Genomic DNA, 24,316 nt, shown 5'->3' on the forward strand with positions numbered 1-24,316 from the left:
CAATTGACTGTGACTGACTGACATGTTGCATGACCATTGTGTTTAATTAAGACACATTTGTTCACAGAAAGTGATTTGTATTTGTTTAAAAAAAAAAAATACACTAAAGTACTCACTGTGAAGAAGACTCCAGTTTTAATATTGTGTTTCAGTGATGGTACAAAAATAAACTATTTTCTCATTGAAAAACAAAACATCAGTTTGTTTTGAGTAGTTTTATCGTTTGATCAAAATCTTTGCCCGACGCTCTAGGTCAAATTCTCCATTGGCTGGGTTACTTTTGACCCAGCGTAGCAGTTTTAAACTAATAATAAATAAATAAATAAATAAATAAAAAGTGAATATTTTTGTCGAGAATAAATTTGATGACTTCATTACTTTGAACAAAAAGGCCTGTGAAAAAATGTCCCCAAAAGTAGAGAAACGTTGAAGGTCTTTTTCCCTCGGCCACCATCCGACCCTTCTGCAAAGGTCAGTGGAAATAAAATTTTTGTATAATCCGCTGTTACGCACTTACAAAACAGTGAGTGACACACAATGGCAGCACAATCGGTGAACTTTCAGTGACCTGACGAAACATCACCTTGTCCCCTGTGTGTCCGCAGTGGAGCCAAATTCAATTCATTCCAGTGTTTTTCCCTCCCATTCACATTGTCCTGTCCAAACGACAACCCTTGTTTGTTTTTGTGCCATCAAAGGCTTTATTGCTGATGATTTCTAGCCACGAGGAGGTGATGCAACTTTTCATTGTCCCTTTTACCACTTGTTAAGCAAGCTCTGTTAACCATTGTTAAAGGTGACTTCCAAGCAAAGTAGTTAATATTTAGTAATATTTCACAAGTATTCTTCCAGTAACAAGGAAACTCCTTATATGTATTGTGACAGATTTCATTCCTTAAAAGTGTATTAAAATTATTGTAACCCACTGTACCATTATGCACAGTTCAGTTTTAAAACTAACACTACTTAAATATAAGGGGAAAAAACTGTACCTAAGTCAATTAAAATGTATTGCACAAAAGTTCAATACTAGTACCTAAATGAATGAATAACAATAAATAAATAAATATTGAATACAACTGAACTGTACTTAACAAACTCTATATTAGTCATTTTCAGTAGCAAAAAAGTGAATATTTTGTACAGAATTAATTTGGTAATTTGTTTTTTATGTATAATTAATACCTTTTAAAACTAATTTTTCCACTTGCTGTCGACTGAAGATGACATCACCCGTGCTGAGGAAGTAGGTAACAACCAATCATGGGGGGGGGGGCAACAATGAATCGACACAGACGTAGGGGAGACAAGAGACTAAATACAGTAATTGACACAACGAGACACAGCTGAGCAAGACACAAGTGGCAGAGGGTGTTTTGGTTGACACACGAGGAAGTCAGGTAAACAGGAGGGCAGGACGTTGCTTGACGAGACAAGGAACAGAAACTTAAAGGGATACTTCACTTATTTATCCCATTATAGCAATAAAAAGTTAATATTTTGTCTGTAATTTGATACTTTCATTATTTTTCACATACAATTAGTACCTTTAAAAACACACTTTGCAACTTGCTGTCGACTGAAAATGACATCATCTTCTAGGTTTGGTCATGTGACATTCACAAGCTGAGCTGTGATTGGTTACCTGAGCCTTTGTGATGTCATTTTCAGTTGACAGCAAGTTACAAAATGTGTTTTTTCAAGGGACTAATTGTACATGAAAAATAATGAAAATATAAAATTATTATAGGCAAAATATTGTTTGACTGCAAAAAATGGCTAAATAAGTAAAGTATCTCTTTAAAATAACATAAATTAAACAAAACCCACTCAAAACTAGACCCATGACAAAAGCAAAAAAAAAAAAACAAACAAAAAAAAAAAAAAACCACGACACTTCCTCAGCACATGTGATGTCATCTTTAGTCGACAGCAAGTGGAACACTTAGTTTTTAAAGTTATTAATTGTACAAGAAAAACAATGAAGTTGTCAAATTCATTCTGGACAAACTATTAACTTTTTAACTGCTGAAAATGGTTCAATATGAGTCAAGCATCTTTAATGTTTTTAACAAATGTTTCATGATGCTAACAGCTTTTTGAACTTACTCGACGTTGCATTCGCACGTGAACATGAACACTCATTTTTGTGCGCACTTTTCACACTTGCGACACCACGAATAGTTTCTATGTGTTGCAGGAAGTGTCATCATGTTTTGCTGTAGGACAGCTTCAGAACGTTGGGCCTTTTTGTTTCAGGTTTCTCTCGTTCGGTAGTTCCCTCGTCTCACTCGTCTTCCTCATTTTAAACATACGTGAGCGTCCGCATGTCCGTCTGTGAGGTTGGTTATTCCCGGTGAGGAAAGGATGGAGGTTCAAGGTTCTTCATCCTCCTCCCCGCCCTGATGTTAGCGTGTCCACAACGCCGACAAATCCTATTAGTCCATTAACTTTGTGAGGCTTAGGAAGAGTCAGGACAGCGACATAACAGGAAGTAAGCTGCTGTTGTCTAATTAATAATGTTAAGGCAGCTCGAAAGCACTTGGACACCTTCCTCGTTGCCTTTCTTTTTTATTCCTGTGACTTAATTGATTGGCAGGTGTCCCTCAGCAAGGTCACTGGATAACTGCAGCGCGCGCTGCATTCCATATGACTGCAGCATTCGCAATTTCCTTAACATATAGCGCGTAAACACCCGGAGTCAGGAGAATGCCAAGTTGACACACAACAATGAAGATGACTCGCATGTAGGGTGACTCATCAAGACGAGCTTTTGTGCCTTTTGTGTCAGCGGCATAACTGCGCAGCGGAATGCCATCAAAGGGTCTTTTATTTCACAGCCGGTGTAATCGGGGATATTTAATCCGCTCCACTCCGTCCATGGAAGACTTATCCTCTCCATTCACAGGAAAAGCTCTCCATCAATAGCCCGTGCACACAAAGAACGAGCAATTTCACCCCTTTGCACGAAGAGTGGTAATGGCTTTGTAAAACTGGACGTACACAAACGTAGTACCTCTGTTAAGCATGCTGTATGTACGATACATCGTGATACTTTGTCTCCCGATAGATTATTGATGTGCCTACACAAGTATAGTAGCCACTATAACGGCTCAATTGTTCATTACTTATTGAGCAATTACTTGGCGGGCCACTAGGTGGCGCACCTCATAAGAGTGGCGGGGAAATTGACGGAAGTCTTCAGGCGAAGAAGACTCATACTCAGTCTTGCATACGTTTCTATGAAAAATGTGTATTATAGCTTCAATTTTAACATTTTAAAACATTTTATGGTTCGACTTTTTGAAGCACACAATTTGACGAATGTTGATTTCAATTGGATTTAATATTTAAGTCATTTTATTTATTTACTTTTGCAATGTTACACAAAAAAATGTGGACATCCAGTCCAGTATACAGCTATTATAACGGCTCCATTGTTCATTACTTATTGAGCAATTACTTGGCGGGCCACCAGGTGGCGCACCTCATAAGAGTGGCGGGGAAATTGACGGAAGTCTTCAGGCGAAGAAGACTCATACTCAGTTTTACTGTATATATGAAATTATACTGTATATTTCTGCTTCTTTGTGAGTCAAGGAGGGTGCCTTTTCATACTACCGGTAATTTTTCTGTTGAAAATTTTGTTTGCTCTTTAATTTGATTGATTAATCATAATTTTTAATTATTCTTTCAACTAGTTCAGCTTGTTTCAGTGGCCTTGAACCAACATCATTCCACACATGCACACATCCATAATGTCATAAAATTGTGAGAATTGTGCACACGGACATTGCTGAAATACAGTCATGGCTGCTATCGCTGTTTGATCATGTGACTTTCGATATTTGAATTAGGTCAAAAGAGTTCATTCAAGTTTGTGTGCAAGTGGACGAGATTACTTCAGGCTCAAACGGGACGCTGGGGTCACATGCGCGGGTAATAAGGAAGAGCAAACGAGATAAGCTGAGTCATGATAAAGACTTGATCGAGTCATGTCAGAGTTACAAAAGTTTGCAAGATGCCGTCGTCGTTTTGGCAAAATGCGGCGAGGTGTAGAACCCTGCAGGACAACGTCATGATTTGAACCCTCAGATTGAGAACACCGGGCACTTAGTCAGCGCGGCATTAAGGCTGCTATTTGTGGAGCGGCTGGCTTAGCGCCGCTTGCTAACGCCGGCTCCACGTTTTGCCATTCAAATGCCTGACACAGCAGCTCCTCTGTGCTCGCGCGCAGGCAGCAACAGCATTTCTGCAGCACTAAAAAAACACTTGTGAAATACTGGAGGCAACACAAATGCTGTCATGTGGCGAGAAATGAGCCACAGCAGTGATGTCGCCAGTACTGAGGTGTTTACGTGTAATGGAGGAGCCCGGGTGGGAGGGGGAAACGGAACCTGATGGCAGTCACATCGCCACTGAGATACATCAACGTAACCATAATTCACAGGGAAATGCCGCATTTATCCTCACAATGTTGTGCTGCCTCCCTTTAGGTGTTGAGTGAGTGGGCCCGAGACAGAAATAGGAGCAGGCCACATTCTCATCTCATCGGAGAGCCAAGTTATATTTACATCCAATTATTATTATCATGAGCCCAACTGAGTACAGTAGTAGTATGAATACTTGGCATAAAACACATTATCTATTAATCTATATATTGTTTTGTTTTTTTTTACGGTACAATACATATTTTAAATTTTATTTTATTTTATTAAATTGTTATGAAATTACTGTATTAATGACTAAAAAATAAAACCATATTTAAATTAGGAAAATATATATATATTTTATTGAAATTTTTTATATAAATTGAGATGTAAAATGTGCGATTAATTGTCAGTTAATTATTGAAGTCATGCGATTAATTATGGTTAAAAATTTTAATCGAGTGACACCGCTAATATTTTAAATCGACTGACACCTCTATATATTCCTTGTAGTAATAAACCGATTGATAATTTATTTATTTATTTTTTTTTTTAGGGCTGATACCCATACCGATTATTAGTCATCAAGGAGGCCGATAGCTGATATTTCGGGGGCAGAGAAATAGAGAAAATATTAGTGTTAAAATACAAAAAAAATATATATATATATTTTTTTTTTTTTTTAATGCCATTAAGCATGTTTGTTAAAATGTTTCAAAATTTTGGCTTGTTGAAGGTTTTTTCATTATATATTGTATAAAATCAAATAAATACACAAATAAAACGTTAAGTTTTAAATTGATCCTGCAGCCTTCCAATTATTATTATTTTTTTTGTATTTAAAGAGTGAAACCAAAATGCCAAATATCGGCAATGATAATCAACCCGGCCGATGATCGGTCAATCAATATTTTCTAGTATTAGATAATCCATACTCTGAAATTGTAAAACAGTCAACCATACTGGAGAAAGTTTTTATCATCCACACTGATGTAATTTCACTGCAACGTCCTGAATTGCACCACTCGACAGACGTGGCCAAAGGTGGGTGACTCACCAAGTGTGGTAATGTGTGTGATAGTGGACACTATGTGAGCACTTATGAGAAAGGCACCATAAAAGCAATTCACAATAGAATGGAAATAAATACACAAAGTGTAATTTAGTAGTTTTATTGGTCCAACAGATGCATAATTAAGTACGACATACTGTCGTTTCCTGCGTTAGAGCCCGTCTCTGTGTGTCCAAAACTACATAAAAATAAATAAGAAACATAATAAAACAGTAACAAAAAATAAACACTTCAAGTATATTGTACTAACATGCCAACAAAATATGCGAGAAGCAGTTTCTTTCTATACACAAACCCTGCTTGCTCTCTAAGTCCCACCATACAAAAAACATAAAATGACACATTTTCATTCAAACCTCCCAATCTCAACTTTCGTATTTACAGACATATTATTAACAGCACGCTTTGTTATCAGAAAAATAGAAGTGCTTACAATTTGTGCGCAGCCGACAACGACAGCAAATTTCCCCAACAGTGGTGAGACCCTGTAACGTGTTTCGGAGTGACAAGTTAAATAAACGCTGTGAAGAGTTACTCGTCTGAATATGTGATGATATTACGTGTAAAAACGTAACCGGAGAAAGCAACATGCTTGCAAAACAAGCGCTACAGGCACTCGTACGAGCCAACGCCCTCCGTTCAAGTGAAGCAGCTTGTATTGAAGCACATTCAAGACACTGGCACAAAAATTAAATATCCAAATGTGCAAAATAATTCAACACTTTGGCTCCGCCTTGACACACCCATGTGAAAAAACATTCCAGTGTAAAATAAATACGATGAAAGTCTCCAGTGTGATCTATAGCGAGACTGAATTGATGAGTCACAATTTGCTGACAAATTCACAAGTCCCCGTAGAAATATCTTGAAGGAAGGCATGAAAGTGAAGACGAGTTTTGCTTTGAAATGACATCTTTGGATAGAAAAAGACAAATGAAAATAACTCCCCTCATTTTTGGAAGATTTAAGTTGCACCAAATGTAAGAGGGGGGTCAAAAAGATGATGTCGTCATTTCGATTTGAAAAAGGCTTTTGTAGAAGAACTTTCATTGCGTCAAGTCATTGAGTGAAAGGGCGCCGGATGCCGCGTCATTGCCGCTTTGGGCGTCAGGAATGTCTCCTCAGGTTCTGTGAAAACACACAAACACAGCGCCATTCAAGTTCCCGCTCCATATATGGTATACGCTTAGCGACGAGACAAACGGCTGTCTACGCACAAAACCGTCACGTGCAGCCTAATGCCTACAAACTACAAGTTACATCATCTGTTGGTATTTTTAGACGGTGTCAAAACTTTGAATGAGTCAGCAGACGCACTCATAATCCTCAGGTAATTGTGAATGGAGGAGACTCGCATGCCCTCGAGTGGCTCCTTATTTTGTTTATTTGTCCATTACGCTAGCTAGCAGATACACCATATTAGGGGTGTGAATTGCCTAGTACCTGACGATTCGATTCGTATCACGATTCACAGGTCGCGATTCGATTCGATACCGATTAATCCCGATACGAATTTATAAGTCGATTGTTGCGATTTTTTTCATTCAAATTTAGAAAATACTAATCAGTAAGCTTGTAGAGTGTAAGATTTATATGAAAATGTATTATTTATTTATCTGAAATTTCAGTCTTATAGAGGTTGTAATCTGTTTCATGTTTGAACAGCATTAAAATAAAATATTAAGGCTTAATGTTCCGTTCATATAACATTCTTCCATGCTCGAGGTGTGAATCCTAAAAAAAAAAAAAAAAAAAAAAAAATAAAAAATAAAAAAAAAAAAAAAAAAAATCGATTCTGCCGATTATTGAATCGATTCGAGAATCGCGCGATGTAGTATCGCGATATATCGCCGAATCGATTTTTTTTTTTTTTTTTTAGCACCCCTACACCATATGGAGAAAAGTCTAGGCCATAAAAGAGACTTTGGGGTGAACTGAATTCACTTTCATGTCCTGTAGGTGCCTTAATAATACTTTAATCCATTTAGGGTACTGTGAAATAATCTTTTGGCTAATGTAGCATATGGGGTGAGGGGGGTGGGGTTGATATGAATCAACAGCAAAGCTAACAGCTAGTTGTTTACCTTTGAAAGACTAAGAGCGAAACCACTTCCAGGTAGCGGAGGGCGGTTCGTCTTTTTAAACACACAAAATAAACCAAATACCAAGATGAGTGGGGAGTAAGCATGAGTCAGCGCATCTGACTTTGAGAAGTAACAACAGTGACGAGCATGAGAAGAACATGATGTCTAAACTTTCACTGCCAGGAAGCAGCTGTCCACTTTCATTAATTAACGTCAGTGAATCGTTGCAAGCGTAGGAAATACAGCAATTCAACAAGGTGTGTATACAAAGGCTTCAAGTTTCAATCAAGTCAAGTTATAGCGGCAAAAACAAGCCAGTCACCCGCTACGAATTGAGTCAAGTCATACCATCTTGCTCAAGTCACAACAACATATATTAGCATTTTTAGCAATGTATACAATTGTTAGGGTTGCCAACTGTCTCGTGTTATCCAGGACGCCCCGTATTTTTGGGCTAAATTGTTATATCACTTAAGGGACACCTAAAAAACAAAAGTCCAGTAAAATAATTCTCAATTCTCACACGGAATGCAGCAAACGGCATCTTCAAAGTCAGAAATATCCGAGTTGAAACTTCCTAGTTCCGACCTCAAAGTGTTCGAGGTGAAAGTAAACAACCAAAACGGCGGCTAGTGAGAAATAGTTTTTTATTTTATTTTGGTCCTCAAAACTCAATTTGACCTCCAGATAACTTAACTTTTTGCAATTTTGCTTCATTTATTGTTTTAATCTTATTTCATAAGCATTCCATATAGTTAAGTAGTTGACCGTATAATTTCATGCAGTGATATAGCGGCAATACTGTCACGTACATGAAGTTATGGTGAATATTTATGAATGAAGAAAGCTATCTAGTTTTATACTCGAGTAAATTGTGTTTTGCCATTCAGAGTGACGTCACATTGTAGTCTGCCGGTGAAGTCGGGGTCCTTGTGTTTTTCCGACTTCGCGCGTGGAATTTCCGAGTTCAAGGGGGCGTTCCCGGACGCACTTCCGGGTTTGAACTCGGATATTTCCGACTTCCGACCATCCTCGAATGCAGCATAAGAGAGGCAACTACAGAGAGAGAGATGCACTTCCTGGTTTCGTCACAGCTTCATGTCGCCTACACTCTAAACGCCGATCTTATTACGTTGGCTGCGAACGTATCAGCGGGAGCAATACAAGATGTATTCTCGTACTATTTATGAACAAATACTGTGAGAATTTAGCTTGCTGGCAAGTTTTGCAATCAGCGCTTAACACAGCAAACCGCACTCTACAGGTCCTAGATCAGCTAAAACGGCAATGTTACTAAGCACGGCACCTGTCAGCCAATCACAGGCATCAGGCATCGTCACGTGCATTTGTTGTAGCGGCTTATACTGCGTAAGTGGCTAGAAAATAATAATAATAATAATATGTAGTGTTGTCCGGTCAGTTAGGAAGAGAGAATTGATAAACTTGTAATAAAGAAAAGAGAGAAAAGTCTCCATGGAAAAAGTAAATTGAGGTTTTGTATGAGGTTACATAATGATGACCTGCAGTAAGGATTAAATGGAATGTACAAACTTTGTGCATTTCGAATCTAATCAGAATTCACACTGATTTCACACATCATGCTCACACCACCATTTCACCGTGCCGTGCACCTGTCCCTTATTTCGGGATGAGAAAGTTGGCAACCCTAACAATTGTTGTGTTATATAAATATAGCTATATAAATAAAGATGACTTGACTTGACTTAACCTTCAGATCTCCATTAACTCATTCACTCCCAAAGACTTATTTATACGTTTTTTAGGTTTTTGCTTGCTAGAGTTTTTGTATGAAGGCTTTGATGCAGTTTCTGACCTGAAGTGGAAGCTTAAAGCGATGGTAGTTATTACAAAAAAAAAAAAAAAAAAAAAAAAAAAAGTGTGCTTCATCTGTTTCATTAATTAATGAAAAAAAAAAAACTTAAAAACGTGTAAATACGTCTTTGGGAGTGAATGAGTTAATGATATTTGCTTAAGGAGGTGATATTTCACTACGCTACACAATATGCGGATTTTCCATTGTAACTCATGTGGTTCAAGTTTAAAATCAAGTTGAATTGTAGTTTTAAGCCAGCTTTTAAAATTGTCTACTTTAGTCTGAGTCGAGTCAAATCGTGCAACATGAGTCCTCCACCTCCGTGTACAGAATTCATCACACTTAGTAGCCATATGAATACTTACAGGCAAACTTTGCCCAGCCAGTGCTGCAAACGTGCGGAGCAGGAGAAGGCAGCACAGGAAAAAAAAAAAAAAAGAGGATGCGTAATAAGTGAGAAAACATGCATTCTTTATAACCTGATTTGATGTTAAACACAGACGCGTGACCGAGTCTTTTTTTTTTTTTTTTTCTCTCTCTCTCTCTCTTTTGTGTGTGTTAGTTGTGACCCACCTGGCCGGCCAGTGTTAGCGGAAGGTGCGACGGGCTGCAGAGTGCCAACGAAGCCACCGAATGGGGGAGCTCCTGGATGGGAGCCTCATCCAAGTCGTCGATGCGAGGTTTCTTGATGTTTGTCCCCGGGCTGGTCAGAGGCGTCACGCTGTTCCTCCGGATCAAGCTTCCGGGACACCTCTTCACCTCCTGCGCGCCATCAGAATCATGTTCAATGGTAAAGGAATATCGATCAGTAAGCACTTGTGAGATGAGGTCTTACCTCCGGTCTGTCTCTGTGAGTGTTCACGGCGTCCACATTCAAAGAGATGGACTCGACTTTGCATCCGTAGGCCACAGGGGTGAGCTTCAGCACAGTATGAAGGGGACACTTCAGGTAGGGCATCTCATCTGCAAGATGGAAAAACACATTCATGGTGATGTCATACATGATGATGAAGTGCTGTGCCCACCTGCGCTTTTATCCAGGAAGTAGGCCAGGAGGCAGCGCATGACGGCCTGGTGGCAGATGACCAGCACGTTCTCCTGCCGCTCCAGTTCCATGATGACAGGCTCCACCCTCTGGACCAGGTCCTGGTAGGACTTTACACAACAACAACGTTCAATGAATCTCGACTTGGGTTATGCAAGCAGTGGGTGTAGATTTTGTTTAGTTTTAGCTTTTTTAGGATCAGGTGGGAGATTATTGCATTTCTATTGTAGATTAGTTTGTATACATTCGAAAAACAGTTGGGTGAAAAATAATCCAAATTGGGACAACAAGGAACCAACCCAACTTTTTCAGTTACTCTACTCGATTAACCCAAAAAAGTTAATGAATAAACCAAAAAGCTTTTTTGGGGGTAGCTTTGTGGGTTATTAATTGGACGCAACTTTTTGGGTTATTCACCTAAACACAAAAAGCTGGGTCAAATAAATAACCCAAAAACAGCGCTAAAAAATTGTGTTGTTTGTGGAGTTATTTAATCAACCCAAAAAGCTCGGTTAAAATACTAACCCACAAAGCAACCACCCAACATTTGAGTTGCTTCTTGGTTTATTATTTTAATATGACTCAACTTACAATTAATGCAATAAACCACAACTGTTTTTTGGGTTGTTTTGTGGGTTATTAATTTTTAAGTTCAAGCTGGTTGGGATAATTTTTGACCCCGTTCATTTGGGTTATTCAATTAACCCAAAAAGTTGGTTGGAATAAATAACCCACAACCAACCACAAAAAACTTGTCACTTTGTGGGTTACTGATTTTAGTAGAACCAACTTTTTGGGTTAAACAGCTCAAAAAGTTGGGTCGGAACTTTTTTTTTTTTTAAACCTAATTCAATTGGGTTATTTAATTAGCCCAAAAAGCTAGGTCAAATTAATAACCCACAAAGCGACCCCCAAAAATTGAGTTGCTTTTTTGGTTTATTAATTTCATATGACCCAATTTACAATTAAAGGAATAACCCACAAATGTTTTTGGGTTGTTTTGTGCGTTATTCATTTGAGTTTTGTTGTGTTTCTATAAAGCGCTTTGTGACAGCTAAGGCTGTTTGAAAGCGCTATATAAATAAAGATGACTTGACTTGACTTGACTTGAGCCAACTTTTTGGGTTAATTAAAATGTCGGTTTGTTCCATTCTGGACCCATTTTGGGTTATTTTTGAGCCAAATGTTAGACTGTATGGTTATGTGGAGGCGTACCTCTCCAGCAGGGTAACGGTAGTAATATTTATCTTCATCCCTCAAAGCAAACTCCTCAGGGAATTTCTCCTTAATCTCATCGTACGTCATCTCCTCACACACTCCCTAAAACAACAAAACAAGTTCAAAGCGGAATATTTGGGCAGGGCAGGGAGGGAAAAAAATATCCAGAGAGTGACACCTACTGCGTCGATTTCATTGAGGGCCTTCCACTGCTCGTACGGGACCCCCAGGTGCTCGGCGGTCTGGATGCTGCAGCACAACTGGCTGGTCCACACCTTCAGATCCTTCAGCTGCTGCTCCCTTACGAATCCAGCCAAGGCGGTGGAAAACTACAATGGAGAGCGCGCAAAACTCACTGCCTGATTTCTACCAACGCGGCACCCGATCTTCGGACCCGCCCCGTTACCTGTCTGCCCCTCGGCGAGAGGCCGGCGTCGCCCCCCAGCCGCCCCTCCAGGTTGTCTGTGCTCTCCCCGTGCCGACACAGGTAGATGGTGCGCGGCTGGACGTGGATGTTCATCAGGTAGTAGACGATCTTGCTCTGGGTGTGATCCTGGATGCGGTTGACCAGGAAGCGGCGGCCCACGTCGATCACCTTGATGAAGGAGAGGTCCCTGCAGGGAGAAAAAACGGATGAACAGTGACATTTTTTTTTATATTGTTTGGGAAATAAATAGGAGCCAAAGAATGTCGTGTTGATGATGGATGTCCCGATTCTTGCCTGTCGTGCTGATCAGGGTCCAGAGGCTGATAGCTGGCTTTGTAACATTCGATCCGCCTTTGGAAATCCAACATGGCATCCGTCTTGTTGCAGTCTTTGTAATCTGGACAGGAAACCTTCACTTCCTGGAAGAAGTTCACAATTTTTATTTTTTTATTTATTTTTTTGCCACTATGATCAGTTGCATGTGAGGTTTGTGACTCACCATGATATTTGATGCAATGACGCTCGGGTCGTCACAGACGGACTCGATGAAGAAGGTCTGGAAGAGAAAAAGAGCAAATGTGGACGCCAGACCCACGAGCGATGCGGTTGCCATAGCGACCACATACCCTGAAGCCATTCTCGCCGCCAAACTGGAGGATGAGCCCTCGCCTGGCCCTCGTCGTGTTCGTCGCGTCGAAAACCTGCCGTAGACACGCCGCCTTTCAGTTTTGGTTCTCGTTTGCGTGGAACCGCTGATGCATGATGGGAAACTTACCGCTACTTGGCCTCCCTCGTCTTGCAAGTAGGACTTGACGTCCCTCAAGGCTGCTAAGGCACATTGTCTGAAGGACAAAAACGGTTGTTAGTTGTTTTTGTTAGTCATTAACCCTCTATGTTGTATTTTTTACCACTTACTCCCTGATTTTGACGGCACACTCGTTGTCAGACTTAAAGAAATCATAAGAGCTGTAGTTTTTGACCGCCTCCCTGCGGTACTCCCCCACGTTGAAGACTGCAGGCAGCAAACACAAACATGAGAAGCAGGGTTATTATATTTTGGGAAATTTTCATTTTGGTTCGTTTTGATTTCGTTTTGAGTTTTGCTTTTCAAATTTAGTTAATTCAGTTAGTTTTAATTAGTTTTCAGGGTGGTTCGACTTGACATGACTTGACATGACTTGACTTGTGTGCAGTATTTATAAAAGCCCCATTGGAGCAACATCTTCTGAAGGTGTTTTTCTATTGGCTGCTGCTAGATGACATCACTTCTGTGCGACACTTTCCTTATTCCAGTTAATATAAAAATAAATGTACTTAAAATCGCATTTAAAATCATCCCCAAAGGTTCATGTATTAAATTAATTACCAAAGACTAAAACGAATGACATTTTTGCTATAATTATAGTTAGTTTTATTTACTTTTGGATTTTTCTTCTCCACACTTTTTTTTGCCGTGTAACAACTTCCATATAATACTTCCAATTTACATTTTTCAAATTTCAACTAGATTAAAGAATTCACGCCTCTCGGGGTATATATCATTTTAATTCTACATTACTTTTATTTGTACAATTTAACAATCAATATCAACTTTTTCCCCATTCATTTTCAATGGGAGAGACATTGAACTTTTTCTAAGTATCACTTTCCACGCCCACACAGTTGTCTGATTCTGCTTGGTAGCACAGTTGGTAAATCGCATTGTCCAGTAACCAGGAGGTTATAATTTCATAATTTATCTCTCAATTTACTTCATAATCATTCTTAGCATTCAGCTATTAGCATTCAACTTTCAGCATTCCCACACAATTTCTCAGAAATTGCACTTAGTCTAGTTTCAGTTTGTTTTCGTTTTTGAAAAAGCATTTTCGTTTTTATTTTATTTTGTTAACGCAATTATTTTTTGAATTTTAGTTTGTTTGTTTTTTTCATTAGTTTTAGTTAACTAAAATAAACTTGGTAAGAAGACACTCATTTTAATCCGTCGGTGTCGCTCATACCTTTGGTGGGCATGCCGATCCAGTTGAGGTAGCGTGTGAGTTTCCTGGACATGTACGTCTTGCCCCGAGCCGGCAGGCCCACCATCACGATGACGGTGGGGGGGTTGGCGATGTGGGGGGCGCCGCCCGCTGTAGGGAAAACAATCTGATTTAAATGCAACGACATTGAACTGAGCATCGGATTTACATTACACCGATGACCCACTTTTCTGCACGGCACCCGGGCATGAACTGTTTCCACTTGCCCAACAACCAATATGTCAGCGCAGTCTCCTCTGTTCTGTTAACATATTCTGCAGCTCAGCCTTACTCAGCATTTCTTGATGTCACATAAAATCAACTTAAGTGCTCCTGTCACCGCACCGCACTGCAATAAACATCAGCAGTGCCAACTCACTAATCTTGTGTCCATAACAGTCAAACCACATGACCGGGAAAAAAAAAGAGATTAAGCCCGGTCAGACACCACCAGTGGCTTTGTCTCACCTTTTACATGACGCCGCCTATACCTGTGTAACTTTGTGTATAAAATATCTTATATGTATTATATGGTTGGGGGATATAGCATTTAAAATCTGACTTCTGGTTTAAATCCATTTGAACCCCTTGGCATATTATAGAAAAGAGAAATAACAATGTTATTATTCAACACAAGTTCTTTCTTTTCTCTTGCTTGAGCAATGGCCAAAATTCAAAACCTCTTATGGGGGATTTTTTTTTTTTTTTTTTTTTTTTTTTTTACAAAACTAAATAATTTGTTTTCTTGCAGAATGTGAAGTAGGAATCACCAATCGAGAAATCTGAAAATGTTTACTTTTTTGAGATAATATCCACCAAAATTGAAATTGAAAATTCTGCAGAAATGTAGAATGCAGAAATCTCCTGATACTATCGTTCCAAATTTGAAATATTCGCCAATTTAAACACCATAATATACTTCATTCCCCCTTTTCTCATGTCGAGTTGCACTGGTGAGGCAAGGTGAGAAAAAGAGTGGCTTGGAACCACATACCTTGAGTCAACATGTAAAAAAAAAAAAAGAAAAAAAAAAGAAAAAAGAAAAAAAAAACCTTTGTGGAAATGATCCCGTGCTTGTCATCGGAATTAAACTTGTGAGTCACTTTTTGGAAAAATAGTCACTATAGAAGCCTTGCAGAATCGCCAAATATAGGCAACACTGACTCTACTTTTTTTTTTTTTTTTTTTTAAGTCCTGTATAGGCTTCTCTGTTAGTAGCCAAATTGCGAAGACACGCTTTTAGCATCGGAGGATGTTAAAATAAAAAAAAATAATAATAATTCTGACAACTACAATCGTATTTCAAAACCAATCGTAAAACTACCTTTTCCCTGATCAGTGTCGCGCCATATACACGCGTTGCCCACCGACCAATAAAAGGACGTTCTTTTTTTTTTTTTTTTTGCAGCATCCCCCACCCGGTTGAGGCAATGCAGTTACCATGGCGACCTGGGTCTAGTCACGCAGCGGTCGAGGCGCGCCGCGCATGCAGTTGTAGGACAAGTGCACTCAGCTACCGGGCTTGCAACCAAACCACACTCGCCGTTAGTAGACAGGAGCGTGACGTAATGTATAAAGAGAAAATAAAAACAGTTCAAAGCAACGGGGGCGGTGTCGTCGCCAATGCAGCTTCAAAGCACAGTTACACCACAGAGGTCATAACACAAAATACAGTACTGTACTCATTCTAAAATGTGTATGATTTCAATCATGGCGTTTGTTTGTTTTGTTTTTTACCTCTACGGGGTGCCGGCTTATCATCCTTGGTAGGAACCCAGATCTTTTGGATCCTGTTCTGGGTCAGCTCTCTGGGCATTCCTTGAAGACTTGGGAAAGTCGCACACGATCAGTTGAAGCACCGCGATTCAAACGCACCAAAAAAATAATAAATAAATAAAACGATTTTCTTCTTCTTTTTTTTTTTGCCTGAGCAAGAAAAAAATGATCCGCTAACAATGATTGAGGCCGGTTGAGCGTTGAGTAGAGCTAATCTGCCGGTCTGCGGCGCACATCCGCTATTTAACGCCGCCTGGCATGAGAGGCAACGTGACTGGGATGACGACACCTCGCCTCTACGTCATGAGGGGAGGACTCTAGTAGCACCACCTGGTGGTCACCGGTAATCACTACTACTAGAACACGAGTGGGGCACAAATATTTTATTTAGTATGACGGGGGCAAGTCGCAACAGTCGGCTACGTAATGTAAAAGTAAAACATAATTATTTGAGTAAAGTTGGAATATTTAGAGATAATTCTCTATTTGGGAATGCGTTTGTGAGTCATGAATAATGAAGTTGCTCATTTTAAAACAATATTAAGAACGTTCACGAGCGCATGTGACGTAATCACGCCCTTCTCTATTTTTAGCTATTTCTCCCCACCTTAGGGTTCTCGACTTGCAGATTGTCACTTGTCTACTGCTCAGGCTTGTACCAATTACTCATTGTGGATATAGTTACAAAAATACCAGTTCTGTACAAGCCTGCGGAAACAAAATCTCTCCTGGTGTAAACATGTTTTTATTCATACAAATTAAGAACATATGAACTCAGGAAGAGGTTCACTGGGAGCTAAAATCTATTGTAATGTTTGTGTATGTTATCTTTTTAGACGTTGCTACATTGCATTTAGTCAAAATATGAGTTGCTGATCCTCAGTTAATCAATGAAATAGGGAAATGAAAATGTATTTTTGAATGACCTTTCTAGGTCACGAAAGCAATAATTGGTAGTTACACCAAAACAGAATTCAGAAGGGATAAGATACATAGGCAACAAAGGTAACACAAGGGTCATTAGCTCATTTTTTAATGACAAATATGGATGGAATAATTTCCGGATAGCATATACTGTACAGTATGTAGGCCACCACGCACCCAGTAAGCAAACAGTAACCTTAGTTTAAGACATGCATCATGACTTCTCTTCACCCCGTCTCAGGTTGGCAGCCAATCGCAAAACAGCCATGGGCCACCACACACACACACACACACACACACACACACACACACGTTATGACACGGCAGTTCAAAACAAACCTGTGATGTGCTTTCAGTGATGTTCTTTTTGTTATGTTTACAGAATCGAGTGAGCCAAGTGGATGATTGTGACTCATTTATTTGGCATGTTTGTCTTTTCAGAAGAGCAGCTCAGATGTACGCCACAGAAAAGTGTTGGTAAAGTTCTCAGTCAGGTTTGTGATGTTTTTGTTTTTTACCTTGAATTTGCAAATGACTTAAATTGAAACGTCCCGAACGGGATACTTCTCATTTCTCCATCCAATTTGTTTCTGAATTAAAGGTACTCTGGAGGGATTCCTTCTGTCTGACGTCTTGCCACACAAAGCCCCCAGAGGCCCCCATTGGAGCACTTACATAAGTTCTGAATGAGGCTGAGTTCCATAACGGACTTGGGGAGTGAAGTTAAAATGCTCTGCCCCTTGGAGATGCTACTGTGGGACAAAACTACAGCAGAGAAAAGTAGGTTTATTGGAAAGCGTGTACTCCTCAAGGGGAGCAAGACCAAAAAAAAAATTATTATTCTTGAGAGGAAAGGGCATCATCTCCACACTACAACAAAAACCTACACATAATTCATATAAAAACAAGGAAAACAGGAAAGGGGTGTATGTACATGACAGGAGAAGACTACTCGCCCAGGTTAAAAACCCGAAATTTGTCTTGATCGTAGAAGCAGGCCTTGACGACCCGGCCGCCGAAATAACGTCCGTTCAGATCCACCACAGCTGCGGGAAACAGAAGGCAACAGTCAAACCGTGTCAAGGTAAATCAACATATAAAGCTTGAAACCAGCCGTTTGCCAACAATTCGCTGTGAGGAAATTGGCCAATTTCACTTGCCAGGTCTGAAAATAATCATTTATTGATGAAAAATAATGAACGTTTTGTCATCTATCTATGCTAGCAACATATAGTGAGTTAGTTCAATTGCAGAAATTCAGTGGTTGTCATTTATATATTACAAAAAAATGCTCTACACCATAATTGAACTCAACTGTGCTTAGGCAGTTCTACTTTCTACCACTAGAGGGTGCCTGCATACCACTACATGTTGAGTCTACATTGAAATACTCTGACAAGATTCAAAAAGCTGCAGTTTCTTTCTAATTCTATTAGCTACCTCAACTGCTCTAAAGTCACAAGTAATACTTTTTTTTTTTTTGCCTGCCCTGCTTCTCCAACATTGTGATGTAAGCCCGATTCTGCGCGGTCCCACTGGGAGAATGGACTGGGTTGCTGGGCCACATCTGATATAACACCACAGGGAACCCAGTCTCACCTCGTTTCTGATCTGGGCCAACCCAATTACAAAGCAACAACCTTCACTCCACGATAGTTAGAGCAGTTACGCAATGGTAGTCGGAAAGTTATGCAATTCGATAATCAAATGAATATGATCTGTATTCGAAAAGGCTCAATGGGGTCTGAACCTTTGATGGCCGACTCCACTCTTTCAAACTCCAGAAATATTCGGACAGCTTCGTCATCGGGTACTTCGGCAATCTGTAGAAGAAGAGCACGTTAACAAGAGACTGCATTGAGTCCGATTCGACCCTTTCGACGCTCACCTCGAAGATGACGCATTTAATCACTTTGCCGTATTTCTCGCACTCTTCTTTGGTCTCCCCCTCCAAGTCCTCATCCACCTCTCCTCGGCCCACCATGTTCTGAACGCAGGGGCCGAAAGGATCATCAAATGGGTCGTCCTCGATGCTTTGCCGTGAAATTTCGTGACAAACGTACCCTCAGCAGGACCACTTTGGTGGGGGTCTTGAGGATCTCTGTGAGCGGGTTAGCGTCAGATTTCTTGGAATCCGCTAGAGTGGAGAAAACATTTAGCAACAACTCCATGGTGCAACCAAAAGGTTTATGACAAAAAAAAAATGTATTGTATCAAACTGTATTGTTAGTGTACAACTATAATTTAATCAGGAGAAATTTCTATGGACTGCGTGCGATATCAATTTTTATTCTTCATGTGTTGTAATACTTTTTTTTTTTTCCCCCCTCTCTCTCTAAAGGAAAACGTCACACAAAAGCAACAGTGAGTGCATATGGGGGTCAGTGACTTGACTACAAAAATTGTGTAGGCAATTGTATTTATTGTATTAATTTATTATGCATGTGTCTGTTATATAGGTCTAACCTGCTCCTCCGGAAGTCTCAGGACCAACTGTCAGCGGGGCCCCTGCTACTCAAGACGACACACCATAAAGCAGATGAAAGAAGACGTGACATGAACAAAGAGAATAATTGGGTTCAAATGAATCATTTGAATGTACCCGACGTGGTCTGTAATGCTTGCTACATTTTGGCCACAATCTTTTGCTATTTTACATATAGTGGCCAGTAGTATATTTGAATTACAATGTCTATCAACCTTAATGATGCTGCGGCCGTGCACATTCCAGCATGATTCCATTTGGAAGACGTGCGCGGGCGAGGACGCCGACACCTCCCTTTCAGGCGTGCGCTGCTTGCAGGGAACCGTGGACATTGTCAGCGTGCACCCGTCATAATTCAAAAACTATTTCTTTGGCTTGGTGCCGCAAAAATCTCGCTCGTTTCCAAAACCCGGAAACGTATTTTAGCGAGCGAAGTCCTGCGCGAGTGGGTGACATCAGTACGCTGGTGCACGTATAATGTTGCGTTCAAGTGTGCCATGGAAAATCGTTCACTCTTCCACTCCCGCACAGTCACAACTTTGATAGAAGTGCTTCAGAACGGAAACACGGCACCGTTTGATTTTACGTGAATCGGTGCTCGGAAGTACCGAATCGCTGCATACCACAAAAAGTACCGTCTTCGGTACCCATCCCTAATCTCAACAGCATGAAAATCCTTCTGGGATTGCCTTACGTTTTTCCGCCAGGTCCCCGATGATAATCTTGCCTCCTCGTTTGCTCGTCTTCTCCACAGACAGCGCGGTGCTGAGCCCCTGCTCGTGCTTGCCCAGGCCCTGACCCTCCTTGAAGCCGTACTTCTGCATGATTTTGTGTGCCACCGTGCCCCTGCAGGAACAGGTACACTCGCTTAAGGTGGGCGAACGCTCGCTTCGAAATTCAGCAAGTTAATGCGTCTGACTCACCCCATGTTAGCCAGGAAGGAACTGGATGGTCCGGGCGGGGAACGCGGCCGATCCGTGTCCTCGTACATGGGCGGGGGGATGGCGGCCTTTGAGCCTCTGGTAGGACGACCTTCATCCTCGTATGGGTATGGCGATGAGCCTTGTTCAGGAAAATCAGGGATGGGAAACTTAAATGATGTGACCTAGAGTGAGATGCTAGTCTTCCAAGAATCTTTTCTAAATCTTGCCAAAGTCTCCTAATGTAGAGATAGCATCAGCCATGTCTGCAATCTAGTGGTGAATGGTGATGTGATATGAACTTCAAACTATACAGTGGAACTCCACTATCATAACTTGGGAATAATGAAAATGTGCAAAAAATTGGTTATCGAAATGTAAATTTTTTTTTTTTTAAAAAGCTGGTAAACCTCCAATATTTTTGCACAAAAAAAATGGGGCTTTGTTCTCACTTTAAAAAAAATGCAGAGCCACAAATATTCAGGGAGCCGTTGCAATTTTTAATTCAAACTAGGGCTACTTGATTATGGGAAAAATAATCACAATTATGTTGGCAATAATTGAAAAAAAACTTCTTTTTTCTTTTTTTTTTGGTACGTAAGAAAATGTTTCCACGTTTAAAAATATTAGGACCAATTAAACCATAGAAACACTAATTATGTAAGTTCCTTTTGGGAAAAACAGAATTTATAATATTGATTTATGTTGGCAAAAACTTGAAGTTGGAGTGCAGCATGTGCACTGTGCAGTTGGACGATCATTTATGTTTTGGTACAAAACAAGAAAATGTTTAAAAGTAAAAAAACAAATAAAAAATGAAACACTATGCAAGTCCTTTTGGGTGAAATTAAATTGATTAGTTATTTTAAATTTTAAATGGTGCAAATGTATCAATTTAAACAACTAAAAAATATTAATAATCTTTGTGTAAGAGCTACTCAATTTTTTCACTTAAATACACGACTGAGACATTCTCATACACAAACATCTGAAATGCACGTATCAGGTGTGCACTGAAAGTCTTTCAGAAGTTGAATGTGAGAGAATCCTGAATGATGAACCTGACTCATATTCATACTCACCATCTCTGTCCACGAGTGATGAAGGCGGAGCAATGGCAGCACCACCCATGCCTGAGGAAACGGACACACAAAAATGAATTCTACTCAATTTCCACACAAATACGCAGTTTAGTGAATGATTTGTTTTAGTTGTATACATGATAGAAGACAAGCCACAAAAATGCTCACTTCGTTTTCGTCGCTCCTTCTCATAATCTTCTTCCTCGTCAGAATCCTCCTCTGCTGTTGGGAATCTCGAAAAGCCGCTTGGGGCTCCTCCTTCATGTCTGTCTTTCCTTTTCCTGATGTGAAAAGGGTTGAAATAGGTGTGAAGTGAAAAAAACTTGTGGATACATTTTGTATTATCACTAGATATGATTCGGTGTACTTTTCTCTGTCCTCAATCTCCTTCTGGCGCTCCTGCTCCCTCTGCCGCTGTCTATCCTCCCTGTGCCGCTTCATCACCTTCTCGTAATCGTTGGGAAACATGGGGTCGTACTCGTCGGCGAGTGGGATCAGCACATCTCCGGAGGAGAAGCCGATGGGTGTGGCCTCCTGTGATGGTTATTGTAGGTTCAATGGGGATGCTCACCACTTGAATAAAATGTGACGTAGACCTTGAGTCCAGCAGCAACATGTGGAGGCGTGTCTGGGATTTGTCTGTCTTCGCTGGGACCTCCTCGCTTTAGATCGATGACAGGAGCCAAAACGGTAGTCTGCTTCGTCCGATGGGTCTGCACACAAGAACATATTTAGCAACGCAGTCATAAACAGCAGAGGTACCTGAGCTTTAGTTTAGACTACACCAACAGATGTGCTTATTCGTACCTTGGCTTGGGTCAGAGCTGCCTTCTTCACTTTAAGCTGGGACTGCAGCAGCTTAAAGTTTTTGGACCATCCTTCAGTCTTGGTGTCACTTGCACCCACGCCGAGGTCATCGTACAGCGACATTGCTGTAACCTGAAAAAAAAAAAAAAAAAAAAAAGCTCTATTTCAGTATTTGGACACAATTTTCTCAAAGCAGAGCCTATGCATATTTCACAAGTGGTTGACACTAACTAACGGTCAGGGTTATAATAAAGCGGATTACCAGATGACTCTTCTTTTGTTGCCACACTATTTAAGTAATTTGAAATCTAAAAGGCCACGAGAAATGAGCTAACAGCTAACGTTAGCTAAACATAGCATACTACAGTGACCATTCATTGCCATGCAGCTGATATAGTATCAAAATACAGTTCATAATTAATGTTAAACCTACCAGTTTTAGACTTACGCTGATTTGAATTCGATGAAATTGTTTATTTTAGCTGCACATTGAACAAAAAGCCATGTTCGAGCAGAACGGAAGTAAAACCCAAGCGCGACAGTCGTGACGTTTTTTTTTCCTTTTTAATGTGTGTTGTTTTTGCTTTTTCTACTTGTCGCGCCACCTCGCGCCCGGATGACTCCAATTGACTCACGACGTATTATGCTGCATTTGTGGACAGTGGGAATTTAGAATTTTCCGACTTCATACCAGGAAGTGAGCACGGGAACTCATAAGTCCGAGTTGCGAGTAAACTAAAGTTATGAATGGGGTTTATCCATGCAATGACTTTGTGCAACAGCGATTTGGTATTGAAACAAGTAAATGTATTTTTTTTTTGTTATGAAGTAGAAACGACTGTACATCTGTTTTTTTTTTTATTTTAATTAATTGTAAGTGGTGACAGACACCGTGGATCGATGTACATGATTGGCTTCAACCGAAAGTTTTTCCAATTCAGATAATTTTCTCAAGAAAATGTATCTTTTGGTGTTGTTTTGAAAGTCAAGTCATCTTCATTTATATAGTGCTTTCAAACAGATGTTATTGATGACTATCTGGTTAACGCTATTCTTATCCTAGGAAAAACTTCAGAGTTGCGAAGTCGGGGGGGGGGGCTGTCACTGACCGGCTTAAATCTGACGTCACTTGACAATGGTGAGCCCCATGGAGACTGGACTGGAGACAGACCATGAATGACAAAACATGATCTGGAATGGCTGCGTTAACCACAACGACAAACAATTTATCGCATGCAGCAGCCATCTTTGTTGTTTACATTTGCCGCCAACACTACATATGCAACACTCGGAACTGGGAGAATCCAAGTCGGATATTTCCAACTTCCCACCTTCCACGAATGCAGCATTAGGAGGATCTGCTCTATCGTGGGTGAGTAAAAGTGAAAGTTAATAGAAGGATGGTTGCTTATTGGAAGCCAAACTCGTTTGTGATTTCCTGTCGAACTGGAGATATCAGATGGCTCTGGGCTCACCTTTGGTACTTTGCGTCATGGCGTGTATGCTGGGCGCGGTACGTTGCTCGGACGGCGGTAAGCACCAAAAATTAGCTAAGCTCCCACTTATATATTTTTATCGTTTGTTTTTTAAAAATTAATTTGTACGTATTTTATTTGTTAGGCTACTACCCATTCATAGTTTGTTGCGGTCCAAACGCACTGTAGCCCAATAACAAACGTGTGGAAAAAGTAGGCTACTCACTTGGTACTCAAGTAGACCACACGTGCTTTTAAAAAATAGTCGTAATAATGGTGTAAAAAAATAATGTCGAAGTAGCGAATCAACTCCTTAAAACTAAGCACAAATGTGAAAATATTTTTTTTATCATTGTTATTCAGTACGGCTTTTGGTAGTGATGAAATATAAAAAGACCAACAACAGCAAAAATCAGCGATACACTGAGATGTTTTTTTAAAAACTTATTTTTATCCAGAGACAGATTAGTTGAGGAGGCCGATAATCGACATTTGGAGTTTATATTCATTTGTAGTAAAAGTGAAAATCGTGTCAAAATTTTGACTGGCTAAATAGAGGGTGTGTGGAGTTTGCATGTTCTCCCTGTGCCTGTGTGGTTTTTCCCCGGGTGCTCCGGTTTAAATCCCACGTTCCAAAAAAACATGCATGGTAGGTTGATTGAGCCTATTAATCTAAATTGTGCCTCGGTGTGATTGTGAGTGTATGTTTGTTTGTCTGA

The 24,316-nt window shown here is 40.2% G+C and overlaps 3 protein-coding genes and 1 long non-coding RNA gene across 10 annotated transcripts in view; 2 read left to right on the forward strand and 2 right to left on the reverse strand.

Annotated features, from left to right (window-relative positions):
• Positions 1–5,586: 5,586 nt before the first annotated feature.
• Positions 5,587–16,186, reverse strand: pfkfb3 (6-phosphofructo-2-kinase/fructose-2,6-biphosphatase 3). Of its 3 annotated transcripts, XM_077498764.1 has the most exons (16): positions 15,866–16,186; positions 14,111–14,239; positions 13,026–13,122; positions 12,886–12,952; positions 12,737–12,811; positions 12,610–12,666; positions 12,405–12,529; positions 12,090–12,297; positions 11,866–12,012; positions 11,681–11,785; positions 10,446–10,575; positions 10,256–10,383; positions 9,994–10,182; positions 9,786–9,808; positions 7,587–7,637; positions 5,587–6,630 (listed from the first exon to the last, which is right to left on the reverse strand). In XM_077498764.1, the coding sequence occupies exons 1-16, from the start codon at positions 15,942–15,944 to the stop codon at positions 6,624–6,626; spliced, it is 1,617 nt and encodes a 538-aa protein (XP_077354890.1). In that variant the 5' UTR covers positions 15,945–16,186; the 3' UTR covers positions 5,587–6,623. The 3 variants fall into 3 exon arrangements, with proteins under 3 accessions (XP_077354890.1, XP_077354892.1, XP_077354893.1); XM_077498766.1 differs by lacking the exon at positions 7,587–7,637 and having other exon boundaries at positions 15,866–16,185; XM_077498767.1 differs by lacking the exons at positions 7,587–7,637; positions 9,786–9,808 and having other exon boundaries at positions 15,866–16,185.
• On the forward strand, positions 10,222–20,134 carry LOC144003038 (uncharacterized). The gene is made up of 7 exons (XR_013278873.1): positions 10,222–10,369; positions 10,462–10,569; positions 17,270–17,322; positions 17,430–17,608; positions 17,820–17,912; positions 19,170–19,208; positions 19,288–20,134. It is a non-coding gene; the product is annotated as an uncharacterized LOC144003038 (long non-coding RNA).
• rbm17 (RNA binding motif protein 17) lies at positions 17,229–22,702 on the reverse strand. 2 transcript variants are annotated; one of them, XM_077498772.1, is made up of 13 exons: positions 22,571–22,702; positions 22,123–22,254; positions 21,912–22,028; positions 21,683–21,849; positions 21,484–21,596; positions 21,316–21,366; positions 20,237–20,375; positions 20,008–20,159; positions 19,295–19,339; positions 18,892–18,965; positions 18,717–18,815; positions 18,579–18,651; positions 17,229–17,874 (listed from the first exon to the last, which is right to left on the reverse strand). In XM_077498772.1, the coding sequence occupies exons 2-13, from the start codon at positions 22,243–22,245 to the stop codon at positions 17,777–17,779; spliced, it is 1,251 nt and encodes a 416-aa protein (XP_077354898.1). In that variant the 5' UTR covers positions 22,246–22,254; positions 22,571–22,702; the 3' UTR covers positions 17,229–17,776. The 2 variants fall into 2 exon arrangements, with proteins under 2 accessions (XP_077354898.1, XP_077354897.1); XM_077498771.1 differs by having other exon boundaries at positions 22,556–22,690.
• Positions 21,635–24,316, forward strand: part of il15ra (interleukin 15 receptor subunit alpha) — a 20,692-nt gene continuing 18,010 nt past the window's right edge. For 2 of the 4 annotated variants that reach the window (XM_077498785.1, XM_077498786.1), the window contains exon 1: positions 21,635–23,494. In XM_077498785.1, coding sequence (XP_077354911.1) covers positions 23,356–23,494 — 139 coding nt within the window. In that variant the 5' untranslated portion in view covers positions 21,635–23,355. The other 2 variants (XM_077498787.1, XM_077498788.1) reach the window with 1 other exon arrangement.

The sequence above is a fragment of the Festucalex cinctus genome, chromosome 16 (assembly GCF_051991245.1).
Source record: "Festucalex cinctus isolate MCC-2025b chromosome 16, RoL_Fcin_1.0, whole genome shotgun sequence".
Taxonomy (NCBI): domain Eukaryota; kingdom Metazoa; phylum Chordata; class Actinopteri; order Syngnathiformes; family Syngnathidae; genus Festucalex; species Festucalex cinctus.